At 39.4% G+C, this 23,331-nt stretch overlaps 2 protein-coding genes across 8 annotated transcripts in view; both read right to left on the bottom strand.

Annotated features, from left to right (window-relative positions):
- Positions 1-6,865, bottom strand: part of LOC101173072 (amyloid-beta A4 precursor protein-binding family B member 2) — a 36,959-nt gene extending 30,094 nt beyond the window's left edge. Inside the window, exons 1-3 of one of the 5 annotated variants that reach the window (XM_023959191.1) lie at positions 6,524-6,865; positions 2,086-3,382; positions 776-978 (exon numbers count right to left, since the gene is read on the bottom strand). In XM_023959191.1, the coding sequence (XP_023814959.1) occupies positions 776-978; positions 2,086-3,331 (1,449 nt within the window). In that variant the 5' untranslated portion in view covers positions 3,332-3,382; positions 6,524-6,865. The remainder of the gene's footprint in view (positions 1-775; positions 979-2,085; positions 3,383-6,523) is intronic. The other 4 variants (XM_023959190.1, XM_023959189.1, XM_023959188.1 and 1 more) reach the window with 4 other exon arrangements.
- Positions 6,866-13,405: 6,540 nt separating this feature from the next.
- kiaa0141 (KIAA0141 ortholog) lies at positions 13,406-19,953 on the bottom strand. 3 transcript variants are annotated; one of them, XM_011480207.3, is made up of 13 exons: positions 19,879-19,953; positions 19,691-19,789; positions 19,077-19,194; positions 18,828-18,930; positions 17,304-17,448; positions 16,964-17,155; positions 16,782-16,852; positions 16,596-16,689; positions 16,347-16,489; positions 15,602-15,760; positions 14,879-14,971; positions 14,118-14,277; positions 13,406-14,044 (listed from the first exon to the last, which is right to left on the bottom strand). In XM_011480207.3, exons 2-13 carry the CDS (start codon positions 19,719-19,721, stop codon positions 13,803-13,805), a joined length of 1,551 nt encoding a protein of 516 aa, XP_011478509.1. In that variant the 5' UTR covers positions 19,722-19,789; positions 19,879-19,953; the 3' UTR covers positions 13,406-13,802. The 3 variants fall into 3 exon arrangements, with proteins under 3 accessions (XP_011478509.1, XP_011478508.1, XP_004073503.1); XM_011480206.3 differs by having other exon boundaries at positions 19,691-19,929; XM_004073455.4 differs by having other exon boundaries at positions 16,797-16,852; positions 19,691-19,929.
- Positions 19,954-23,331: the final 3,378 nt, after the last annotated feature.

Genomic DNA, 23,331 nt, shown 5'->3' with positions numbered 1-23,331 from the left:
AAAAATCTGTAAAAAAAAAAAAAAATGTGGTCAAAATAACCAGCAGCCTTTCGACAAATGAAATGTAGCTGTTTAATAGTTGCAGGATTTTCCTGTGTGCACAGTAGAATTCAAATGGAACACTATTTCCATCAATATTTATAAAAATAATCATAAGCAAAACAGAATTAGAGGAATTCCTTCCACTTAAACAAAGCTACAAAAAAAATATTTCTACTGAAAAATAGCTGCCAAATGATAATAAATGTGTTTATTAAGATTATCTTTCAAACTAAGCAGCATTATTTTATTTCTCTGGATTAGATTTGACAAAAGAAAACATTAAAAAAAACATTTAATAACTGATTTTAAAAAAGTAATATTTGCATTTTTGACTGTCGTGCTTTCTGATGTTGTCAAAAGGTCAAATACAAAATAAAGCTACACTTAAATAATTCCTAACTTATTAAAATAATTAACCTATTTTTATATTACAAATATAAAAATTTATATTATAAATATATAATGAATCAAATTGTCCTAATTAAGCACATTTTTTGATCCAGTGTTTTATTTTTGCTTTCCTTCAACTGTATTCTACTTTTTTGAAGTCTTGTGTTGTTATTTTTTCCAAAGATATGACGATTCGTTGTCCTTGTAAACAAACAAAAGTAAATTTGACTAGTAATTGTGCACATAATGAGCCATGTGAAAACGGATTTTAGTTGATGCTGCTATTTATGATGATTTCATACATTTAAATGAAACTAAAGAGGACTTTTGTGGGTCTGCTCACCTCCGCCGGCGGTTTCAAAGACTCCTGTTTGTCGCTTTGCTGGTCAAGCTTGGCATCTGGCTCATTATTGGAAGAGGTGTTGTCGGAGGCAACAGGTCGGTCATACTGTGTAGTGCCGGTGGGAACGTGCCAGAAATAGACCTCAGATGAGTCGGATATCTCCCGCCAGCCCGGGGGCAGGTCCCCTTCAGCCCACACATCTGCTGATGGATGGAAAGCAGATTGAAAATGAGTGTAAATACCGACACAGACACTCATGGTCACATGACATAAAGAAGTGTGAGCTGCATGTTTGCTTGGGACATCACCAAGCAAATCTTGAACAATAACTCAGCCCCGTTTGTGCTTAATTTTGTGAATCTTGAGAACAGCTTGTGTGGTTTTTTTACTTCCTTCTTTCTCAGTGTTTACAATGCAAGAGTTCGTCTGGTTACATGTCTGACAAACATAATTCACTTGAATCAATCTTGTTTGTCTTTCAGCTTTCTTTTGACTTTTGGCTCTCTTCAAAACCGCCTCCTTTCCTCCTCCATTATCACCTCCTGCACCATCAAGTTATGATAAAGTTCTTTAGGGTTCCATCAGCATTGTTGGAGATGCTTGCTCCAATCGTCTTTTGTTCTGTTGTAAAATTTTTCCCACTGATCTTTTAATTATGATTATGCCATTTTTAGCCAAAATCAATGACCTATCTCATTTTCTAGGTCATGGTTTCATTCATTAGAAATTCACGTCTGAGTCATGTGCGGGACATGTGGTGGCCCACATTCTCCATCATCCATCTGTTTACACTCCCTCACAACCCCAACCTAACATTACCGGTTCAAAGAAAAAGGGCGAGCAATATTGGAACTATCCAATCGTACAGTTTTGAGCCAGTTGCCAGCTGAGACAAGATAATAGATGAACACGGATCTAGCCGTCTTCTAGTGAATACATGAGAATGGAGTGGAGTTGGGAGCTCCTGGCTCAGCGATTGTAGCTTCAATGTCACAGCAACAAGTTTATTCCAACTGCATTTTTTCATCTGTTCCTGATTCAGAATAATTTGAATAAAGAAATACCCAGAAATGCTATTTTAAGCTTAATTTTATTTATTTATGTCCTCCATCAAGAGACAAATGCCACAATAACATGTTAAAGACACCCAAAACACATTGGAGAGGGTCTTTAAGAAAAGCCTTTTTGTAAAAACCCAGCGCTGATATTCTGCATGAGGCAGACGGATGGAGAAAGACGGGGCTGAGGATGATTACAGAATAACACAGAAATACTGTTTTGAATTGAAAGCAAAAAAAAGCCCAACTAACCTGTCTCACGTGGAGTCTGCGGAGACGGTGTCTCCTGGGACAATGTGGTCCAGCTGGAGTCTTCATCCTCTGAAGGAGTGTCAGGATTCAGGTCAATTTTTAAACTCACTTTAGGGAGTTTAGTTTCCTCTTCAGGGATGGTCAGGGTAAGAGGAGCCTGGGTCCTGGCAGGATTGTTCTTCTCTGCTGCTCTGGGCTGTTTGGGAGGAGATGGTGGATACTGCTGCAAAAACTGGTTCTCGTTGTTGGGGTGCAGCTCCACTTTGATCACCCGGGGCTGGGAGCTTCGTGGGGGCTTAGCAGGACTGCGTGGACACAGCTGAACCTGGGCACAATGCTCTCCTCTGACATGTGTCGGAGCTTGGCTTTGGGGGTTACTGTGGTTCTCAGGTGTCCACTCTGGGCTGTCAGTGGATGAAGAGGAGGTCGGTGAAAGAGGAGCTTCCACCACCACTGGTAGCAGGGGTTGTTTGGGAGTTGGAGTGGGCTCATCTGCTTCATCCTCTTCCACCACAGCCTCCACATCTTCCTTCTCTTCCAGACTTGAGTCTTTGCTGCTCAGCTTCTCTTCTTTCTGGCTCTCCCTCTCTTTAGCAGGATTGGCCTGCTCCTTCTCTGATGAGGGCTGATGCTTGTTCTCTTTCTTGTCGTCTTTTTTTCCTGAATCCAGATCCCAGCCTTTGCCATGGTACTCCAAGAAGCTCTTGGTCCTTCTGCGATACGGGGGCAGCTGTGAGTTGTCTTTGCCAAACTCTGGCCAATCTGAACTTGGGTTACCAATCAGATGGTTGTGAATTTTGTCCACTGTGTTGGCCCTGCTCAGCTCCACCTGCTGGTTCTCAGCTCGCCTCTGCATGTTGGCTCCATTCTTTGCCAGTTTGGGGTTGGTTGTGTTGAAGAAAGATGATAAGGAGGAAGAGTAGAGAGCTGAACTGGAGGAAGACTTGGTTGGAAGGCCCCTACCTTTGATCGCAGATTGGTTTTTAGGCAACAAAGCCAGGTTGTCACTGATTCCCACGGCGCTTCGCACACTGGTCATTGTGTTCTTCTGCCTGCTCTTGGGCAGGGTGGCTGAGCTTCCCGTTGCCATCGATTCCTTAATGATATCACGTCCAAGCAGCTGGTTGTAAGACGAACGAAGGCTGAGAGAGTTTGGTGGGTTTGGGGAAGGACCGCTGCGATTATCCAGACCTCCGGTAGAAGGGGTGGAGCCAGAGCGAGAGAGGGACGGAGTTTGGACTGACATAATGGCTCGGTGGACACACCCCTCAAGGATCAGGCTGGGAGAGGAGATGCACTGTAAGAGGTCACAGAAGGATCACCTGAAACTTCTATTTTCTTAAAAAGAATTGAGACAAACCTGCATCTGATGAAAACACCTTCACTACATTGTTTTTTTCTGCTGAAGTACTGAAAAACTCACAGCATCCAGTAATGAAGTCACACCCACAATGCATTGAAGCGGGACTAACTTCTGAAGCTGGAGCTGAGCAGTAAGCTGCTCTAAGAAGTGCCAGCTCCTGCTAACAAGCTAGGCCTGTCTGATCTCTTTTATCTCTGGGTTTTCTTTGATGCTGATACAGACAGATGGATATCAATGATGAGAAGGTCTGAAAGTCATTCTGATCTCACATTGTGACACATACATCGTATGTGCCTGCTTTGCCACTAAAACCTTGAGCTGGAAAACCCAGCAGGCAGACAAACAAGTTTTCGACCTGCAAGCATAAACATCGCTGGGAACAAATGTGCCTGGAACAACACAGCAGTCATCATCAGCATCTCAGCTCGGAGATCCAGCAAAACTCAAACTCAGCTGATTTTAAGGCAAGATAGGATGAGAACATGTTTCAGATGCAGCAAAAATCCCTGGAGTGAGCAACTTTTTCAACGTGAGTCTCCATCCGCCGAGATGGGCAGTTGTGTTGTTCCTTAGTCACTCTGACATGCAATAGTGGGGTTTGTGCTGAATCCGTGCTTTCTTTAATAAAGTCAACAGGTTCAGGCCACCTGCACGAAAGTCTTCTATCTCATGACAATATCAATATTTAGGGAAAAAGGCCCTTATTGTGAAGGGAATGCAAAGTGTATAGGAACCTCTGGTGACTTGTTTGTCAAGTCTCTGGGGTTCTTTTTTTCTAAAGGAAAATAGTGACGCGGTGAAAAACAGAACAGACTAGGGGCGTAACAATTAATCGACTTAATTTATTAATTGATTTATGCAATTCAACCAGATCGAACTGTCTGAGGCAAGTTGTTAATCAAACCGGCCTAAAGCATTATAAAATTGTTTCAAAAGTAAATAAGTCAATTAAATTCATTCATTCATTTATTCATTCATCTTCTTCCATTTATCCCTTTCGGGGTCACGGGGCTGCTGGAGCCTATCCTGGCCACTTGCGGCCGAAGTCAGGGGACACCTGGACAGGTCGCCAGTCTGTTGCAGGGTCACAATCACACACCCATGCACTCTCACATCCACACCAAGGGACAATTTAGAGTGACCAATTAACCTATGAAGCATGTTTTTGGATAGTGGGCGGAAGACAGAGTCCCCGGAGAGAACCCTCGCATGCACGAGGAGAACATGCAAACTCCACACAGAAAGGTCCCCCGTTCTGTTGGTAGGTTTATTTTACTGTAATGTAAAAATGACCAAGTGCATCACAGCGGACAACACACATGTGATGGCAACAAAAAATATAATTCCAATCCAGTGTGGGGAAATACTTTGAATTTTGCAAAGATGTGACCATACAGTGAGGTAGAATATTCTAATAATGTTCCCTATGGATAAATGTAATTTGGAAAAACAACAGTGGGCTAAACTTTAGGAAACTAAAATGTAGATGGATTTTCCATTTATTCTTGTTTACTTATTTGTTTGTACACATATTTAATAATAATATTTAAAGACTCATTTTAGGTCAGTGAATCAGATCTATCAAAATGAACAAATGTCGACTATGAATCGCACAATAAACCACAAAATCTGATATGAATAGAATCGTTGTTAAAAGGAATCTTTACACCCCTAGAACAGACACTTTGGCAAAACATTTTCAGTTAAAGTAAAGCCTATTAGGCACAACCTGCCACATTTGTATCATTATCTGTAATGCCAATACTGCAAAAGACTTGATCATGTCACATAAGTTGTATGGTTGTAAGAAATTGTATGAAACCACACACGAGAAGTTTTTAAACCAGCTTACATGTTATATAGATTTTTAGGCCTATTTATGGTTTGTCTTTATACGCTTTGTCTTTGTATAATGGAGTATAAGTTACCAGAGTCAAATTACCTCCTACTTGGTCAATAAAGCTGATTCTGAAAGTGAAATTTAACTCATTTAAAGATTTGTATTCATTCTATAAATTAAGCAGAAAAATACAAGACTTGGTAGGGCGTCATTAGACATATTGTGTAAATTCTTGTATTTTTCACATCAGTTAGCCTGTCCTAATGTTATGCTGCTCTGCAATTCAAGCAGGTATGACTCAGATGATGAATTCCATTATAAAGAACTCCTTCTGTGTGTGTTTGTGCACTGCAGACACAGAGACTCTATGGAGGCTTTCCTCCACCCTTATATTAATGCAGCCAGGTCTATTGGTGGACAAAGTGGAGCAAAGCGAGGGTGCAGGCCAGGGCCAGCGAGGAAGAGAAGCTTATTAGAGGAAAAGGGAGAAGAGAATGACACAGCAGTTTGCAGGACACAACACAAAGGGGAAGCTCCAAGTTGAAGAAATCTTTTGTGTTTATTTATCTAGTATGGCTTTAAGTAGAGCAGTTATTTTGCTTGGGAAAATTTGTCCTGACACTTGTACAAACTAAAAAAAATATATATTTTTTTGCAAAAATCATTTTACTGGGTTTTATGTTCAGTATAGATTATTTGCCAAAATAATGAAGTAAAACTTGTTTTCTGGCAGAATAAGCAGAAGGTTTTAAAGAAAAAATGAAATCAGTAATGACTTGCAGGAACTGAATTTTATGATTTCACATAAACAAAAACGTGTTTTACGCAATAATCAAGATTTGAATACCTCAGAAAAGCATCCATCTGTAATATATCAGGGCTTTGGCTTTATTATATATCCCAGTGCGACACAAACCTCCCTATAACAACAAACGCAACAGATGAAAGCCCGAGCATTGGAGAAAATGAACTTGGAAAAGTGGATGATGTCATGGGTGGAGTATTTTAACCCCCTTTTTTGCTGCCTCCATAAATTCCCTCACAGCCAAACCAGAAACGGCTCCATGGATCAAATTTACCCCAAAGAAACGGGCGGAGGAGTGGAGTTAAAATGACTGCGGAAGCTTATCTGTAAATATAGAACAGACGCAGTACATGTTGGGCATCCAGCCCCATCCCCGCCGCACTGGGAGGGGAGCGCATCCCACCGAGAGCATCTGTTTGCTTCCACTCACCGCTTCTGCGTCTCTCCTCCAACGACGGCGCGCAGGGTTGAACACTAGGGCCGCTTTGAAATGCCGGTCTGACCCCCTATGGAATTTAGATCATCTTCGGAGCCCCCTCCCCTCAACCCCGGCTTGGTCCTCCCTGTCAAGGCGGCCGAAGCTACGCTGTTTCTCTGCGCCAGAGGATCCCGGAGAGGCGCGGCGCTGTGGAGCTCACGCGCAGCCGGCCAATCAGAAGCGCGGACGCGGCAGCGCCTTTGCACGGAGGGGACGCAGACATGATAAATCTGCCGGGGTTGTTTTGCGTTTCAGGTAATGAAATCACACATCATCGGGGAAAATCACGTCACGCGGACCGAGGAGACACGACTGCGTGTGGAGGATCTATGGAGTTAATTCAGTCTCAATAATCAGAAATGCACACAACCGGTTTTACAAATGCACACGCTCCGATTCACAAATGTCATTTTATGCAAACGTGAAAAATAAATTCGGAAATACACACCCTGTGTTTCACAAACACACAGATTGTGTTTCACAAATGCACACTAAATGTTTTACAAATGCACAATAAGTGTTTCTCACAAATGTGCACACTGTGTTTCACAAAAAACATTTTAGAAATTCACAATAAATGTATCAGAAATACACAGTAAGTGCTTCACAAACATGATTTTTAGGTACACATGTGATGTGAACTCACAGATCATTCGAACTGCAGACTGTGCATTCAAAATCCCGTTCTCGTTTGTGAATCTCCCCGTGTGTGTGAGAGATTTTTCTACGGTGAATATTGAGACTCATCTGACGGAGCGGGTCAACTAATGTCACCATTGGCTAGTGAATCTGTCAATCAAACTCATCGGGAAAGCAGGCGGGTTCGCTTTTAGCCAATCGTATGGCCCCTTACACTTTCTCTACGCTTTCTGCGGGTGGCAAAAGCCCCGCCCATATTTGATTCTGTACCAGTCGGTCGTTAGCGTGTTAGCCTTAGCATGGCTTGTCGGTTTATTGCCTTCGGTTGTCAAAAATTACTGGCTTGTGCAATTTTTCAGTGGACCTGGAAGCAAGGCAACAGTGGTTGAATGCAGTTGACAGAATCCATCGAACTCTGTACTGGTCATGAGATTTAAAATGAATGTTTCACTCGGGATCGTTTGTACGTTATTCTCTTAGCTTTCATGCTAGCGTCATTTCAACACTCAGACACGGTTTTGATCATATGAAGGTGGAGGAGAAAAATCTTCAACTTCCACAGGTTTTGTGGAGAAACTGGCATCACTTTGCTCCGTACCACGCAGTGGGACTACATTACCTCAAGTTCATCTCACTGTCAATCACAGATACCCAATACACCTCCCCTGCTCAGCCCGAAGTCACTTTGATGGACCTTAATTTTATTTTTTTAATAACTCAAATGTCATTGATTTTATATTGTAACCATATACATATACACCTCTTGGCCAGGTCACCCTTGCAAAAAAGATCCTCATCTCTCTGGGTTTTTGTAGCTGGTTAAATACTACACAACAAAAGATGGTCATAGAACAACAAAGTGCAAACATTCACCCTTTATTGCAGAGTAAAATTCAGTGAAAACCTGGACAGATTAAAACATCAAAATTTAAGCAAATGTGGGATCTCTACTGATTTGAATTTTATTTAAACTCGAACTAATTTTCATAACTTCCTTACATACAATGAAGTCCCTTGAACAATACAGCAGTATTGATTTGAACTCTGTCTTGCCCCGCTCAGTCTCTCTTCTTCTGTATGTAATTATGTCGCCTAAATTAAGTTCTAAACACACTGGACAGTAAAGATGTAGGTCCACTCCCAAACGGTCTGAATTCCACAATGGATTGATGTCGTCTTGCAGTTCCAACAATTGTGGACCCAAAAGAGGACTGTCCCATACCGGGACATTGATCCCAGGATGAGGTTCAGTCATGGATCCACTCTCCTCCCATTCAATCTCTGGAACCAGCATACCCTGACAAAAAAAAAAAAAAAAAAAAGATACTGTTTTTGAACAGCACTGTTTTTTTTGTGTTTTAGATTATGTAGGAACAGTGACCGACTAATAATAACTTATATTGTTGCTGGCAGGCAGACCTCATATCTCCATAACTGTTTATAATTTGCAAATAAGTGAACCTTAACAAAGTAGTGACATTAGTACATCTGATGGTTCATAAGGCCATGCATTGTGATGCATTTTGAACTTGCAGATGTGCTATTCTTCCTACAAACAAACAATTTAGGGAAATTGTTTGCACCACACAACAATAATCCTTTTCATTCATTTTCGATGAAAATTCACTGTAGTCATTAGGATTTCATGATACTCTTCTTGATACTTTCCACTTTAGTCAAACTGCACACAAATCAGTTGTCCAGTACAGTGAGATTAAATAAAGCATTTACCCGGGGATCAGAAACAGGGTTCTGGGTCAAGCCCAACTGCCACAGCTGATTTGGTGTCATGCTTTGCTCCGTCCTGATTGGATGGCTGTCCCACGCGTCACTAAAGACATCCAAACTGGCCTGAATGCGTGGTAGAAAAATGTAATGGCAGCAGAATATGTGATGTGACTGATATTGAGCAAGTCTTGGTCCTCAGGAGAGTGCAGGATGTTGTAATATAAACCAGTAACACTCACGAAGACATCACACCAGAGGAGCTCAATCCTGTATTTGGAAAAAAGCAAAAATAAATATTATATTATTGTCAGATTTATTTTTAATACATCATTCACTTTTATGTATCAGGGCTCCAGACTAACTTTTTTCACTAGGAGCACAGTGGCCCCCAACTGAAAGTTTTAGGGGCACAACCAGAAAATTTAGGGGCGCATACCGTAAATCAACATTCTAACCAAATCTACTAATTTCCACTGTATTACAAATAAATACTTTAATAATAGATGCAGAAATTACAATGTGCTGTTTCTAATTCAGTGTCATATTTTATTCTGCACTTTTGAAGATGCAACATGAAGGTAAACTGACAGCACCATCGCTGTCACGACAGTACAACTAAGTAAAAATAGTAAAAAAAAATACCATACTTTTAGAATAAAAAAAAGTTTTTAGTAACAAGTGATTACCGTAGTAACCTTTCGTAATTTCACAGTTTCAAACAATACTTAAATGTATGTAAATATTAGAGGATGGAAATTCATGTTGGTGACACCAAATAGGTTCAGCCAAGATGCACAATAAGCGTGTTTGAGATCACCCAGATGGACGCAACACTGCACAGATCACCTGGTGTGTGACGTATATTTTTCTTTTTGCTCCAACATCACCTGTCAATCAAAACAAAAATATCCCGAGAAAGGGGTGAGAGCAAGACACCAATCAGAGCGAACGCAGCTGGAAATTTAGTATTGAACTGACTAAAAGCTGCCCTACAGACTACAAAACAATGCATTATGGGACATGCGTCCTGATGGGTTTTTTGTAGTTCACTGATCAATTAAAATAATTCAAAATACCAACTGATTAAAAAAAGGCTACATCCATTACAAAACATTAAAATAATTATAAAAGATGTAATATCACAGTTCATACTTAGGGGGAGAGGCATATTAAAACGAAATTGAATGTTAAGGACAACTCCTAATTCCTGGTCTCTTTCAGTCTCGCTGCAGCTTCGATTTCATGCGAGTTTGAGACCCCTGCTGTACACTCTGTCACTGGTACACTAGCTGCAGGTCGGAAGAACGAATCAATAGTTCGCTTGCTCATAGCTCAGACGCACATATCAAGTTGTGATGATATTTGTCTCCGTTTCCTTCCCACGGATGTTTATGCGCGCTCGATTATCTCTAGGCCCCGCCCCTCCACATATTTTAGCCACTTGCAGTGACTTTCCCTATTCTTCTCAGACGCATTGGCCGCCTCAGGCATCACTCAATGAAACGCGAGTGTGTGCTCGCGTGTGCTCCAGTCTCATGAGTATTCGCGCGAGTGTGTGTGTCTGCCTGCGTGCGTGTGCACTCGCGTCTCATTGATGATTTCATCTCTCATTTCATCGATCATTGACGTGCTCCTTTCATGTTTAATGTATAAAAAATACGGAGGGTGGAGGAGGCAAGTTTACTGGTAGCACATGTGCGACTGGGTGTAAAATTCAGTCACACACTCTCAAATTTTGGTCGCAAAATGTGACCAAATGGACGCAGTCTGGAGCCCTGTGTATATATTAAAGCTTCTAAAACTAGGTTCAACTCACCGTTGATTGTGTGTACACTTTTCCCACAATGAAGCCGTTTGTGTCAGTTGTACGTACTGTGAGCATTAACTCAGCTATGCCCACATTTTCTCCTCCGTGATCTCCTCTCACCCTGACAATAACATGAAAATCATGTCTCAAACACATAATTACAAATGCATCGCCAATACGGTACACATCAGTTTAAAATGTAATGTTCTTATGTATGATGCCAATAAGTAGAATTTCTAGGTTAAAAAAATTGCAGGAGTGGGTTACATGTATCACTGAGGAAAAAAATGAGGTGAGAGAGACTGTTAAGGGGGGGTAAAATGTTATTCATGAGGGGAAAGTTTTAGAGTTGCCTTTGTTTATGGAGAGGAGTCTAAAAAAAGTAATTTTATTTTTATACAAATAACCAAGTACTTATACTGCCTGATATGTGAATAAAATATTTCTTTATGAATAACATGAATACCTCAGAGGAAAGCCATAAACGTTCACAGCGTCACTGAAGAAGGCCAAGTGGGTGTCTGCACAGTTGTTCTCTGCTATCTTCAGGTACAGGATACATGGAATACAAGTACAAATACTTTCAACTGTCAGATATTTACAGGGGCAAAAATGCTAAATTCCCAATTGACAGGTAAAACAGTAATACAATAGGATGATAAAATATGAAATAGAATAGAATAGAAGGGTATTTAATAATCCCTGAGGAAATTTTTTTAAAATGGCCATCTTAAAAAAACACAAACACACATGCATTACAAATAGAAATATCACAAAATAAAAAGATTGATAAAAAAAGGTAAATAATTGGAAAATCAGTGGGTAAAATTAAAAGAAATTACTTGTAAGATGCCCTGCCAGAGAGTTGTATTGCCTGATGGCACGAGGAACAAAAGATTGTCACGCTGTCACATTCAGTAATTCCTAGAGAATAAATAAAAACACAACAAACATGGATTAGATAATTTAGCCGTCTGATCTTAAATTACATAATTTTCAAATATATGAAAGGGGAATTTTTTTAAAACACTCTTGCTATGATTACTTGAGCTTGTAGTAAAGAACACCTTTAAAAAAAATCAGAGACAAGACACTGATCACAGGAAGCCTGTGTGTAATACTTACAGTAACTTCTACTCAAATCACTGTTGACAGCTGATTTCTCCCATCCACCCCTGTGACTACTTATCGACTACAAAACAGCCTAAAAACATAATGTTTGGGATTCTTGTCATTACGTCATTGGAAGTAAAGATACGGGGATTTTAGTGGCTGTCACTCTGACGCAATCTCACAGGGCTTTTCAGCACAATACGGGTTCTAACGTTAGAAACTTAATGAGGCTTCTTTCATTCAACAGTGGATTCATGTCTGTTATATTTAAAAAATGCCGTTTTCATGAATGTCATATGAAATAACTTTGTTGCACAGTCCACCCCGTCTTAAAGTCTGGGTTGTGAAAATGCTGTGTCTAACTTTAACCCGGATCGCGTTTACATAAAGGCAGCACACGGAACAACTAGCTAGTTAGCATAGCATAGCATCAGTGTTTAAACAAATCGCCGTCTCCAAATCAATACTTTTTATTAAACTTTCTTTGCTGCTGTAAATCCGGCATGCTTTTCCCCTTAGTTCCTTATGAATCATGTTAAGAACCTACAGATCATTAGCTATAGACGCTAGCTTGAACCGACACCGGCTTGAACTTCACTCACACTCACACAGACACAACTTGCACAGGCTAAGCAAAACAAAGCTAAGCTAATTTGCGGTGGGGGTACTCTGCAAACGACTCGGCTGCAGTGTTCATAAAGCATTCACACATGTCACTTGGCAAAGGAGAACGCTTCAACTTAGTATTCAATAACATTACAGGACGTACAACGAGGGAATGATCAAATAAGTGCATTACTTACGGCCTGAGACTGATCCCGTTCAGAAGACCTCTCCGCCATGTTTGCCGCCCGCGTCCTTTCAACTGCTGTGCTGAACAGCTCCCTCCCTCGTCACTTTGAAAGTGAGGAGTGTAAGGGGCCATTCGATTGGCTAAAAGCGAACCCGCCTGCTTTGCCGATGAGTTTGATTGACAGATTCACTAGCCAATGGTGAGATTAGTCGACCCGCTCCGTCAGATGAGTCTCAATATTCACCGTAGAAAAATCTCTCACACACACGGGGAGATTCACAAACGAGAACGGGATTTTGAATGCACAGTCTGCAATTCGAATGATCTGTGAGTTCACATCACATGTGTGCCTAAAAATCATGTTTGTGAAGCACTTACTGTGTATTTCTGATACATTTATTGTGAATTTCTGAAATGTTTTTGTGAAACACAGTGTGCACATTTGTGAGAAACACTTATTGTGCATTTGTAAAACATTTAGTGTGCATTTGTGAAACACAATCTGTGTGTTTGTGAAACACAGGGTGTGTATTTCCGAATTTATTTTTCACGTTTGCATAAAATGACATTTGTGAATCGGAGCGTGTGCATTTGTAAAACCGGTTGTGTGCATTTCTGATTATTGAGACTGAATTAACTCCATAAGGATCGGATCTGACAGAAACAACCAGCATTTAAACATTTAATCAGAAGTTACAAAAGCATTCTGGGAAATTTATATTTTTGGTAAATTAAATAAAAGTAAACAAAACAATACTTTCTAAAAGTGTATTTATTTAAAACGGTGCGTCTTAACAGTGCAATCAACAGACTTTGGCAGCATGGTGGTGCTTTCACATCAAGAAACACAGAACAAGCCATTAAGCCACAGAGACATGTCATCAAATATGGTTAAACACATAGTTTTACATGTTTAAGACATTTTGCAAGGAAGCAAAAACACCAAAGGCACCAAGTTCTTTTACATTTACCTTGACATAGTAAAAATGTTTTTTTTTTTTATAACAAAAAAGCTTATTTTCTGATAACGTTACTAAAAGCAAAAAGATAATGTAATCAATACTAACTGACCACCTTACTTCCATCCAGACTTTACAAAATCTGGATGGATGGACCTTTATCTCCTTGTAATTTTACTCATGTTTGTCTATCTACCCTACTCCTACAGTCCACTGACAGCGCCCCTTCTCTGTGGGGGACGGCTGGAAGTGAAGGGGCATGGAGGACAATGACAGGGGAGCTCCAAGGTTCCCCATACTCCAGGAGTGAGGGAGGAGTGGAACGGTTGCCGGATGACTGGAAGTGGTCGGGGAGGAGGGTGTTGGTAGGAGCCGACTGTCAGCCACAGGGAAGCATGGAGCTGACTGGATGGAACGCATCACCACATCTTCAGCTGAAAAAAACATGAATATTATCATTCATCCTATACAGATACATCTGGAAGCATAAAATGCAGATGTGCTCACCTTTAGTGTTTAGGTCACTGTGGGGCCTGAGTAAACTCTTGGCTTGTTTGTTGCCTGCTTGAGCTGCTTGTTTGTAAAACTGAGCAGCTTTGTTGAGGTTCTGCCGCACGCCAAAGCCGCTCTCGTAACATTGACCCAAAAACAGCAGGGCCGTGTCGTCCTGAACAAGAAAAGATCAAATCATATCATTTGATCTGAAATCACTGAAATTAGTCGAGCAGGTCGTCCAATGACTGAAAGGTCGGTGGTTCGATTTCCCACTCCTCCCAGCCAGCTGCCGTTGTGTCCTTGGGCCAGACACGTCACCCTGGTTGCCTCCAGTGCGGCTCCACTGGTGTGTGAATGTGCATGAATGTCCCGTTGGGTCAGAGGGACCGTAGGCGCAGACTGTCAGTCTGCCCCAGGGCAGCTGAGGCTACATTAGTAGCTACCGTCACCAAGTATGAATGAGGAGTGAATAAATAATGGACACATTGGAAGCACTTTGAGCACCAAGAAAAAGCGCAGATAAATCTAATCCATTATTATTATTATGAAGAAGAAACTTGACCCAAAAATGATCAAAGTTTTACCAAGATAGTTACCCACATAAAAAACTTAAGTCGGTTCAACAATCAAAGATTAGGAGATGACAGTGAACTTTTATTTTTATGCAGCATTATTATTATTAACGTTAGTGTACGAGTATTTTACTTGAAAATTATGCGTTTTCTGGTATGAAGCCACTGATAAAAGTCTAGAAGCATCTAGAAAGCACTCACTCCACTCTCTGCTGCCATCTTCAGGTACTTAATGGACTTGCCCCCATTCCTCCCAGGATCCCGAGTGTAGACGGAAGCTAAGCACAGCTGGGCCTGAAGGATGGAAATTAAAACTGCTTTAAAGTCAAATAACGAATCCAGCTTAATTTAATTTCCAGAGAACTTTTTAATATAATTTTGTTGATTAATATTATCTATATTTGATTAAAGAAAAAACAAAAAAAATTACCCTGCTTTTCTCAGATATTTTCAAAGTGAAACATGGGTCAAATTTGTGATCAGGGTTAAAGAAAGCTTTTATTTGATTTTTTTCTTCTTTTGGATATTCCAGACCAGGCTTTTGCATTTTTTACGTGGCGTTGCCTTGACTTGTTCTTTGGTAATTGGTAAATGACGTGTACTTCAATAGCATTTAGGTCCAAAGGGCTTCACAGTCACCTTAAAGAAACCTTTTAAAAGGAACCAGCTCAAAATATCTCAGCAAGACTTAAAAAAATAAAAAATGACATCTTTTGTTGCAGTTATGTTTTACTGCCTTTTGGCTATATGACTTTTACGAAAGCTGTGTGTTGCAACAGATACAAAAACTTTTCATTTAAACCTTTAGTGTTGCAAACGTATCACTAAAATATATATTTCTTCAATTAAAAATGTCACTTGCACCAAACCACAGTGAAATATATTTGCATTGTGAAAGGCTGATCATGAAGGCTGGATTCGTACCTTGGTGATTCCAGCTGCAGCAGCTTCTTGAAGTAAGTTGACAACAGTGTTCATCTCTTCTGCACTCTGCTGCTCTCTGCTGGTCAGTAGAAGCTTTGCATATCGATACTGAGCTTGTTTGTGGCCTCTGGCTGCAGCCTGTCTGTAAAAATACAGAGCCTGGGGAAAAACACAGGTTATTGAATAGCTGGCAGATGAAAAGAAAGAATGTAATTGATTAAAAACAAGAGTTTTTCATTATAGAGATTCTTAGAGGCTTATATTAGTGAGAAAAAGTGATAACCTAAAAAAGTAGTTTGACACAACGATAACAAGCAAAACTGAAATCGGTGTATCAAAAAAACAAAGGCGTCTCTGAATAAAATATCTTTAATATTCAAACAAAGTGACTTATAGCAGACACATGTAAGATAGAAAAAACACATAAAGGCAAAACAAAAAACAGTTTTTACATTTGTTTAAAATTTTTGTTTAATTCTACATCCATTATTTCCATACATCAACAATCTAAAATGTATTAAACTCTCTTTTCAACATCGTATCGTTTACTGCAATAAAAAAAGGTTCCTTTTCCTTAACGGACTTGGACTTTCCTCTGAACTGTTGGGCACATGTGCCCGTTTTTTTTCCAGTTTCTAACGATAAACCAGATATTATTTGGTGCATAAGTCAACCCGAAACACTCAGCCCTGCTGACACTGACTGATTATGTAGGACTAAACTAGTCAGCAGACAACAGCCTCACCTTGTCTATGTCCTTGTCGACTCCTCGACCTTTTTCATAGCACACGGCGGTGTTAAACTGGGCTTTACTGTAGCCCTGTTGGGCCGCAGCTTGAAAACACATGAAAGCTTCCCTGTAATTCTCAGCCATAGTGTTTTCTAGGCCTGTTGGACAAGCAGACCAAACAATGAATACAAGAGAGGAAATATTACTGTTTCAACTGAAATGTGCATAGGATTGCTATTAGGGGAAACTCTAGCACATCCTTACCGATGATGTTAAGGATAACAGGAATACTGCTGTCCCCCACATGTTTGAGGTTAAGTGCTGCTTGTGATAACTTTTCTTCTTTGGATAAGGTGGCCTAAAAATAACAATGTGGACATAAATTATTTGTAAAGAAGTCAGTGAAGTGTATTTTAAAGTAAAAATCAAACAATAAAGTGAGAAATGTACTTCGTTTTTCCTCACTGTTTTTTCTGGACTAGTGTCATTCTGAGGACATTCTTCAGAAAGAAGATACTCCCCTGTGAGACAAGGAAGAACAAATTATTATTTGCAAGCAACTAATTAGCTCAAAAACGTACAAAAATGTCTTTTCTTTAAACATTTGTATATAAACCTGATAGAAAACAAACCAATTTCAGGTGAGTGTTCGAGCTCCCCCTGGTGGTCGGAGGTGGAACTGTCAGCAGTCAGAAACTGCTGGCCGGTGCTGGCTGGACTGTTGCTGCTGCTTTGAGTGGAAGAATGATCTGGATTCTGACTCCCTGTCATCCCCTGGAGACACAACACACTCCTTCCTCTGGGAAGAACATCACGTCTGGATACTGCATAGAGCAGATGGAAAGGACACACACCACTGTCAAGCTGTACTCTTAAGACTACAGAAATAAAAAAACTATTGTTTTTAAATGAACTGTTATTTAAATGAACGCGTTTTGCAAACAATGTTCTTGTGATGACAAAGGGACTTACAGATGTCAAGCAGGACGCGGTAGCCACACCGCTGCAGGGATGAGGACGCTGTCCAGCTCCCTGCATTTGGACTTGCCTCAGAACCTGATGAGAAGCTGGAGTGGACTCTCCTGCAGATCTGCATAAACAGAACTGCCACAGCACCCTGGGAAAGGGGGTTGATTTTACAATCTGAGACATCTAATGTTTAGGACTCCCAGTGCTGAGAGGTTCGAGCACCATGTGCCACAGACGACTTACGGTTGATGAATTTAATTTAAAACAAAGTAATTTTCTAGACAAAACGTTCCTATTATATCTAAATGTAAAAAGTCTGAATAAGGTTCGATTCCTCACGCAATAATGCAGAACATTTACAGTTAATCGCCTATTCTGCAAGTTGTCCCACTTAAAAAAAAAAGATAAGTGTGGTCTGTAAAGTTCATCATAGGTTCACAAAATATAAATAAATAATCTAGAAAATCATAAATTTGATTTTTAAAGAGTTTATATGTATAATGGTGAAGAAAATAAGTATTTAGTTCTACAAACAAGCAGGAATTCTGCTACTTCTTCTTCAAGAAGCTCTTCTATCCTCCACTGGTTACCTGTCTTTATAGCTTCTGTTTGAAATTTATAATTAAAGCTTCTGTTCTCTGGACTGCAACCATAGTAATGAAGGTTATTAATAGTAACACCCTACGTTGTCATGGATTCAAATCCTGCAGAGCTCCAAAGGTTTGCAGAGACCATCTGGATTATCCAGAGAGGGATTGGGAGAATGTCATGTGGTCAGAGGAGACCAAAAGGGAACTGTTTGGAATAAACACCACCGTGTTTGAAGGGGGGGAATAAGGCTGAGTTACAACCTAAGAAGACCGAACCCACTGTGACGCATGGGGGTGGGAACATCATGGTTTGAAGCAGATTTTCTGCATCTGTATTAAGGATAAGGATGAATGGATCTATGAAGAGATTTTGGGCCAAAACCTCCTTCCATCAGTGTGGCATCGAAGATGAAAGACATGGCTGGATTCTTAAGCATGACCGTGATCCCAAACACATGGTAACAAAATAGTGGCTATTTAAAAGGCATTTCAAGGTTCTGGAGTGGAGTAGCCAGTCTCTGAACCTCAAACCAACAGAGATCCTATGGAGGGAGTTGAAAGTCCATGTTGCCCAGCAACAAGCCCAAAACATCAAAGCTCTTGAGAAGATCTGCATGGAGGAATGGACCGAAATAGCAGCTAAAGTGTATGTAAACATGGTAAAAACATACAGGAAACATCTGACCTCTATCATTAACAACCACAGTTACATTAAAAAGTGTGATGATTTCCTGGATTTTTTTCTTCTACATTCTGACTCTCACAGTTAAAATTTATCTATGAGCATTTTAGACCTTCACCATTTTTCTAAGTGGAGCAACTTGCAGAATCAGTGACCGGCAGATACTTTTTTGCACCATTGTACAAACTAAAACTAACAAGAACCCGCACACTGATAATAGCACACTGACACTTTAAATGAAGTAACCAGACATACCCATCCCACAGCATCGAGGGCTGTGTAACGTGGAAGCCTCGCATAATCAAACTGAAAAGTCTGCTCCTTCCTATTCCTTTCTCCATCCTCCTCCTTCTGAGACCTGAAAGTTTCAAGAAAACCATCAACACCTCAAGAAAGTAAGATTTAAAAAAATAAAAATGGGGACGGCACATTTTAGTTTATCCTAGCCGTCAGATGGGTTCAGAACCCAAAGTCTGTAAAGACAAAGGATGGAGTTGGAAGTACCTGCCGTCAGACGGGAGTCTGGACGTAGAAAGAGCGGCTGAGCTGTTGAGAACCTCATCTTCCACATGGTGGTTCGGTGTCAGTCGTAAAGTGTGGCTGCCATGGAATCTATGCAGAGCTGAAATGCAAAAGTACACAAACCGAAAAAGAGATATGAACCTGCAGTTCTTGTTATTTTGGGACATACAATTTGTAAATCTGCTAAATATGATTAATTTCACTCCCGGAAGGACTACTAGTTAAACACAAACGCTTGAACTAAATGTATTTTTCGGGGGAAAATATAAACATTTTAAGGGCCTATTTGGGCTAAAGTGTTTTAAGTGGATGTGGGGAATTAAATTAATTATATTTTAAACGTTCTATAAAAAAAATAGGAAGTCAGGGACCGGAAGTTAATAATTACTGTCCGCAAAGACCAAAATAAACATCATGCTGTGTTCGCTGTGCTGAAGTTACATAAACGTCTCCCATTTACAGTATGTGCTACACAGTTTCTCATTTACAATAACAAGCTTGAAAATATGCGTAACAGCAAAATAACTAATGAAAAAAATTACAGCGAAATGAAAAAAGTGTATTTTTTCTTCAAAGACTTGAGTGACATTTCTCACCTCTCCCCACAAAACCTTGAACTCTCCACATGATGTTCGTCCTTGCTTTTAACCGCAGATATAACCTCGGGAAGACATGTTTGTTTCTCCCGCAGAGTTCTGATTCACAGAACAACCGGAGACTGTGGTTAATTCAATAAAATAGTTCCGCTGGTGGTAAAAAAAACAAATAAAAAAACAACACATACACAGCTGTCACGAGTTGTGCCGAAAGAGGAACAAACCGGAAGTGCGTAGTGAATTGATGCAACCGAGCCGAGGCAGGAAGTACAGGCAGAATCACGGCGCCCTCTTGTGGCAAAAGAGGTAACTAACGCTCTTGCATAAAGCTGCAGAGCATGGGATCTGACCCTAAAAAGAGCAAAAGCCATGAGTCACAAAATGTTTTTGTAACCATACCATTAAGCCATTTAACGCCAGTAAACATACGTTTAAAATAGTTGCAGTAATTGAGCCACTATAATTTTCTTCGTTTTAGTTTATTCTGTTTGATAGCAGGATGAATTTTCTGTCCAAAATAAAATTCTGCGTCAAAAAAATCCTCCTGCAGCAGATACTTGAATTAAAAAAGCCAATGCACCCCCATCCTTTTTCTACTTTTACTATCACATATAATCATGACAACATTGGTGCAGAACCTGTTTGAAAAAATCTTAATGTTCTTCAAGCTTATTCTGATAATAAACTACTCCTACATGTATTTTTCTCAGTTATATGACCCCAGACAATTATAAATACAAATGAATAAACTTACTTAACTTAAAGAAATTAACTACAAACCCTTTATTTATTGGAATTGAAAGCACATTTATTTATAAACAGAGCCACAATGGAGGCATAAAGGAGCTGCATGTGGCTCCAGAGCCCTATTTGCAGACCCCTGATGTTGAGAATGAATAACCTGCAATATTAGGTAAACATACACACTCAAATAACCTGTGACAAAGAAAATCTATAAGGGGAAAAATGGTTGTAACAAATGTCTCACTTAAAAAGCACAAGAAATGATTTATAACAACACTAAGTATGGACACCAACTGTAACACATTTATTTTTTGCAACTTTCTTGTTCCAGTCTTCCATGATGCAAAATGAATAAATAAATAAATAAATAAATAAATAAATAAATAAATAAATAAATAAATAAATAAATAAATAAATAAATAAATAAATAAATAACTAGCTCTCGTAAGAAACGAAAAATTATAGGATATAATTGATTTTTAAATACAATTAATATTTTTTTAAAGAACAATTTAAGGTGTCTTTTAAGTGACACTTTAGGATGGGATGTTTTTCTTAGTATCCAGTGGAATTCTAATGATTGCTGATGTTTAGGAAGATGCAAATAAAAAACTAAATGGAAAAACTGTAAAGTATTTAATTAAAAAAAATCCACAACCTCAAACTTAAAAATAATAGTGGGGATTATGTATAAATATAGGCTTAAATAACAGTACAAAACAGAGTGCAGACCAGTAAGAGCATGAATTAAATGCCCTTGGCCCTTTTTCCCAACTCAACATATACTTTATGTTTTATTTTATTTTATTACTGTTAAATGCAAGAAATTTCGGATATTGCAGCTAAACCTGTTGCATTTCGACAACGAATCTAAAGCAAATCAGGTTTTAATGGTGAACATCCAAAATCTTGCAGCACACCCCTCCTCTAAGATCACATTAATGTTGGTTTCCGAGAACTGGAATGCCAACTCTCTGAGAGGGTGAATGAGGAGAAAAAGGTGGCACTCGCCAGATTCATTAAAGAGTGGAAAGCAGATTTGGGAAATAGTGCAGGATTAACCAGTCTCCCTGCAGGATGGTTTGTCTTTTCTCTGTCCTCAGCAGTAATCAAACATGTGACGCACGTGCCGACATTTTACTGGAACTACGCACACTTCCAGTCAGATGGAGCTAAAAGGGGGGGAGAGGGGGTGAGCTTTTGAGGGTGAGCTGGAAAGAGCAGAAAAGCACTCGTAAAGTCAATTCAAACTTTGAGTTATTTGCTCCTTGCCCTGTTGCTATGGTGACAAAGTAATCGGGGCTTTCACTTTTGATCCTCCTCAGGCAAACAGCCTGCAGTGTTTTGTAATGCTTGCAGGATCTCTGCACTGCTAAATACTGTTTTGCTGATTTGCCTGGAGGCAGATGTATGGAAGTAATACAAAAAACACACAAGGTTGACGGTGAGACAGAATTCCTCTGGAGTCGGCAAACTGCGTCAGTGTCTTGCATTCCTGCATTTTTCAGCTTGTGACCCGCCGACTTGCTCATATCTTTATTTTGACCAGCAAGCACATTAAAGTGCATATATATATATTTTTTTGGCAAAAGGTGGTGGTCACACTTTAAGGTCCTTTTTGGGCAAAGAAAACAAAACTCTATGTTATTTTTTAACATTATTCTAACAATTGTTATCGTGTACCAAGTAAAATCATATAAAACAAGCAGTTTGTGCATATAAAAAGTGTTGTTTTCTTTTTTTTTTCTTGTACAAAATCTACAGCTTTGTCTCTGTACTGTGTTCATCTTGTGCTTGAATTATTTTATAAATATTTTTATTTGAGCAAAAACTGATTTTTACTGTAATTTAGTACATAGCACAAGTGTTGCTTGAAGGATATTTTGCAATAATAAAGCTGCAATGAATTCCTCTTTTATCACAGATGAAGAATACAGTAATTTTATAAGGTATAATTCTCTTTAAGGATCTGTTGTAAATAATTTCTCTCCTTCCCTTATGAATTTTGTACTTTTTCTGTGCACATAAAAAAGGAAAAGTCTTTTTCCAAAAACATTCATCTTTCAAATTGGATACTGCTACTAAAATAATTCAACCATCCATTTGATTTTAATTTTCCCCTTTCCCTTGTGAAGATCATACATGCCTTTGACTGGACCATTGGAATTTTATTTTTTTAGGAGGGGAGAACAGACAACAGAGATAAAGTACAATGAACAGCAGTCAAAGCTGCATTTGATTAACTTCAGCAGTCTCATAACTGTGGTAGATGAACACCACCAGCAGTAATTTACAATGTTTTAGTTTCTATCAATGTCAAAAGAGTTTGTGATTAAGCTTAAATAGAAGACAGAAAAAAGGACCAAAACAGGAGTGAAAAACGCTGAAGTTTTTTCCAGGCCAAAGCTTTGAACTTTAGACACAAACACTTGTAAATATGTAAATTTTTACATTTTGACAACCATCAACTGCAAGTAAGAAAACTAACATATTTTGCACGAGCCGTGTGTATGAGGTTTTAGTCAGGGTACAGGTTGGTCTTTATTGCATTACTGCACTTTGTCTGAAAAGTGCTATATAAATGAAAATTGTTTTTATTGCTTGCTTGATTGAGCATAAACACACATGCAAATATGTTTCTTTCACCCATAAATTCAAATGTTTTACTTATACCTGTTCCTTAAAATGATCAACTTCTAAATCTCGTATTACTTTTGTCAGCCAAATAAAAGTATTAACCTGACTTATTACAACATTTAAGCGTTGTTGCTTGGATTCAGTACTTTCTCATGTGGCACATGTCCGTGTGCACATTCAAACACCAATATCATCATACTACATTAACGTTCTACATCTTTTCCTTATCATTCGGCTGCTTGTAGACTTATTTTTTGTAG

The sequence above is a fragment of the Oryzias latipes genome, chromosome 10 (genome assembly GCF_002234675.1).
Source record: "Oryzias latipes chromosome 10, ASM223467v1".
Taxonomy (NCBI): domain Eukaryota; kingdom Metazoa; phylum Chordata; class Actinopteri; order Beloniformes; family Adrianichthyidae; genus Oryzias; species Oryzias latipes.
This window is presented reverse-complemented; position numbering and strand designations above follow the sequence as displayed.

Excerpts from the sequence above, each read along its gene's own strand:
- kiaa0141 (XM_011480207.3), bottom strand. The coding sequence starts at position 19,721 with ATGTGGAGAGTTCAAGGTTTTGTGGGGAGAG. Across the intron at positions 16,490-16,595 it reads TGTTATCCTTAACATCATCG|GCCTAGAAAACACTATGGCT; the intron begins GTAAGGATGTGC and ends CTTGTCCAACAG. Across the intron at positions 15,761-16,346 it reads TCGACAAGGACATAGACAAG|GCTCTGTATTTTTACAGACA; the intron begins GTGAGGCTGTTG and ends GTTTTTCCCCAG.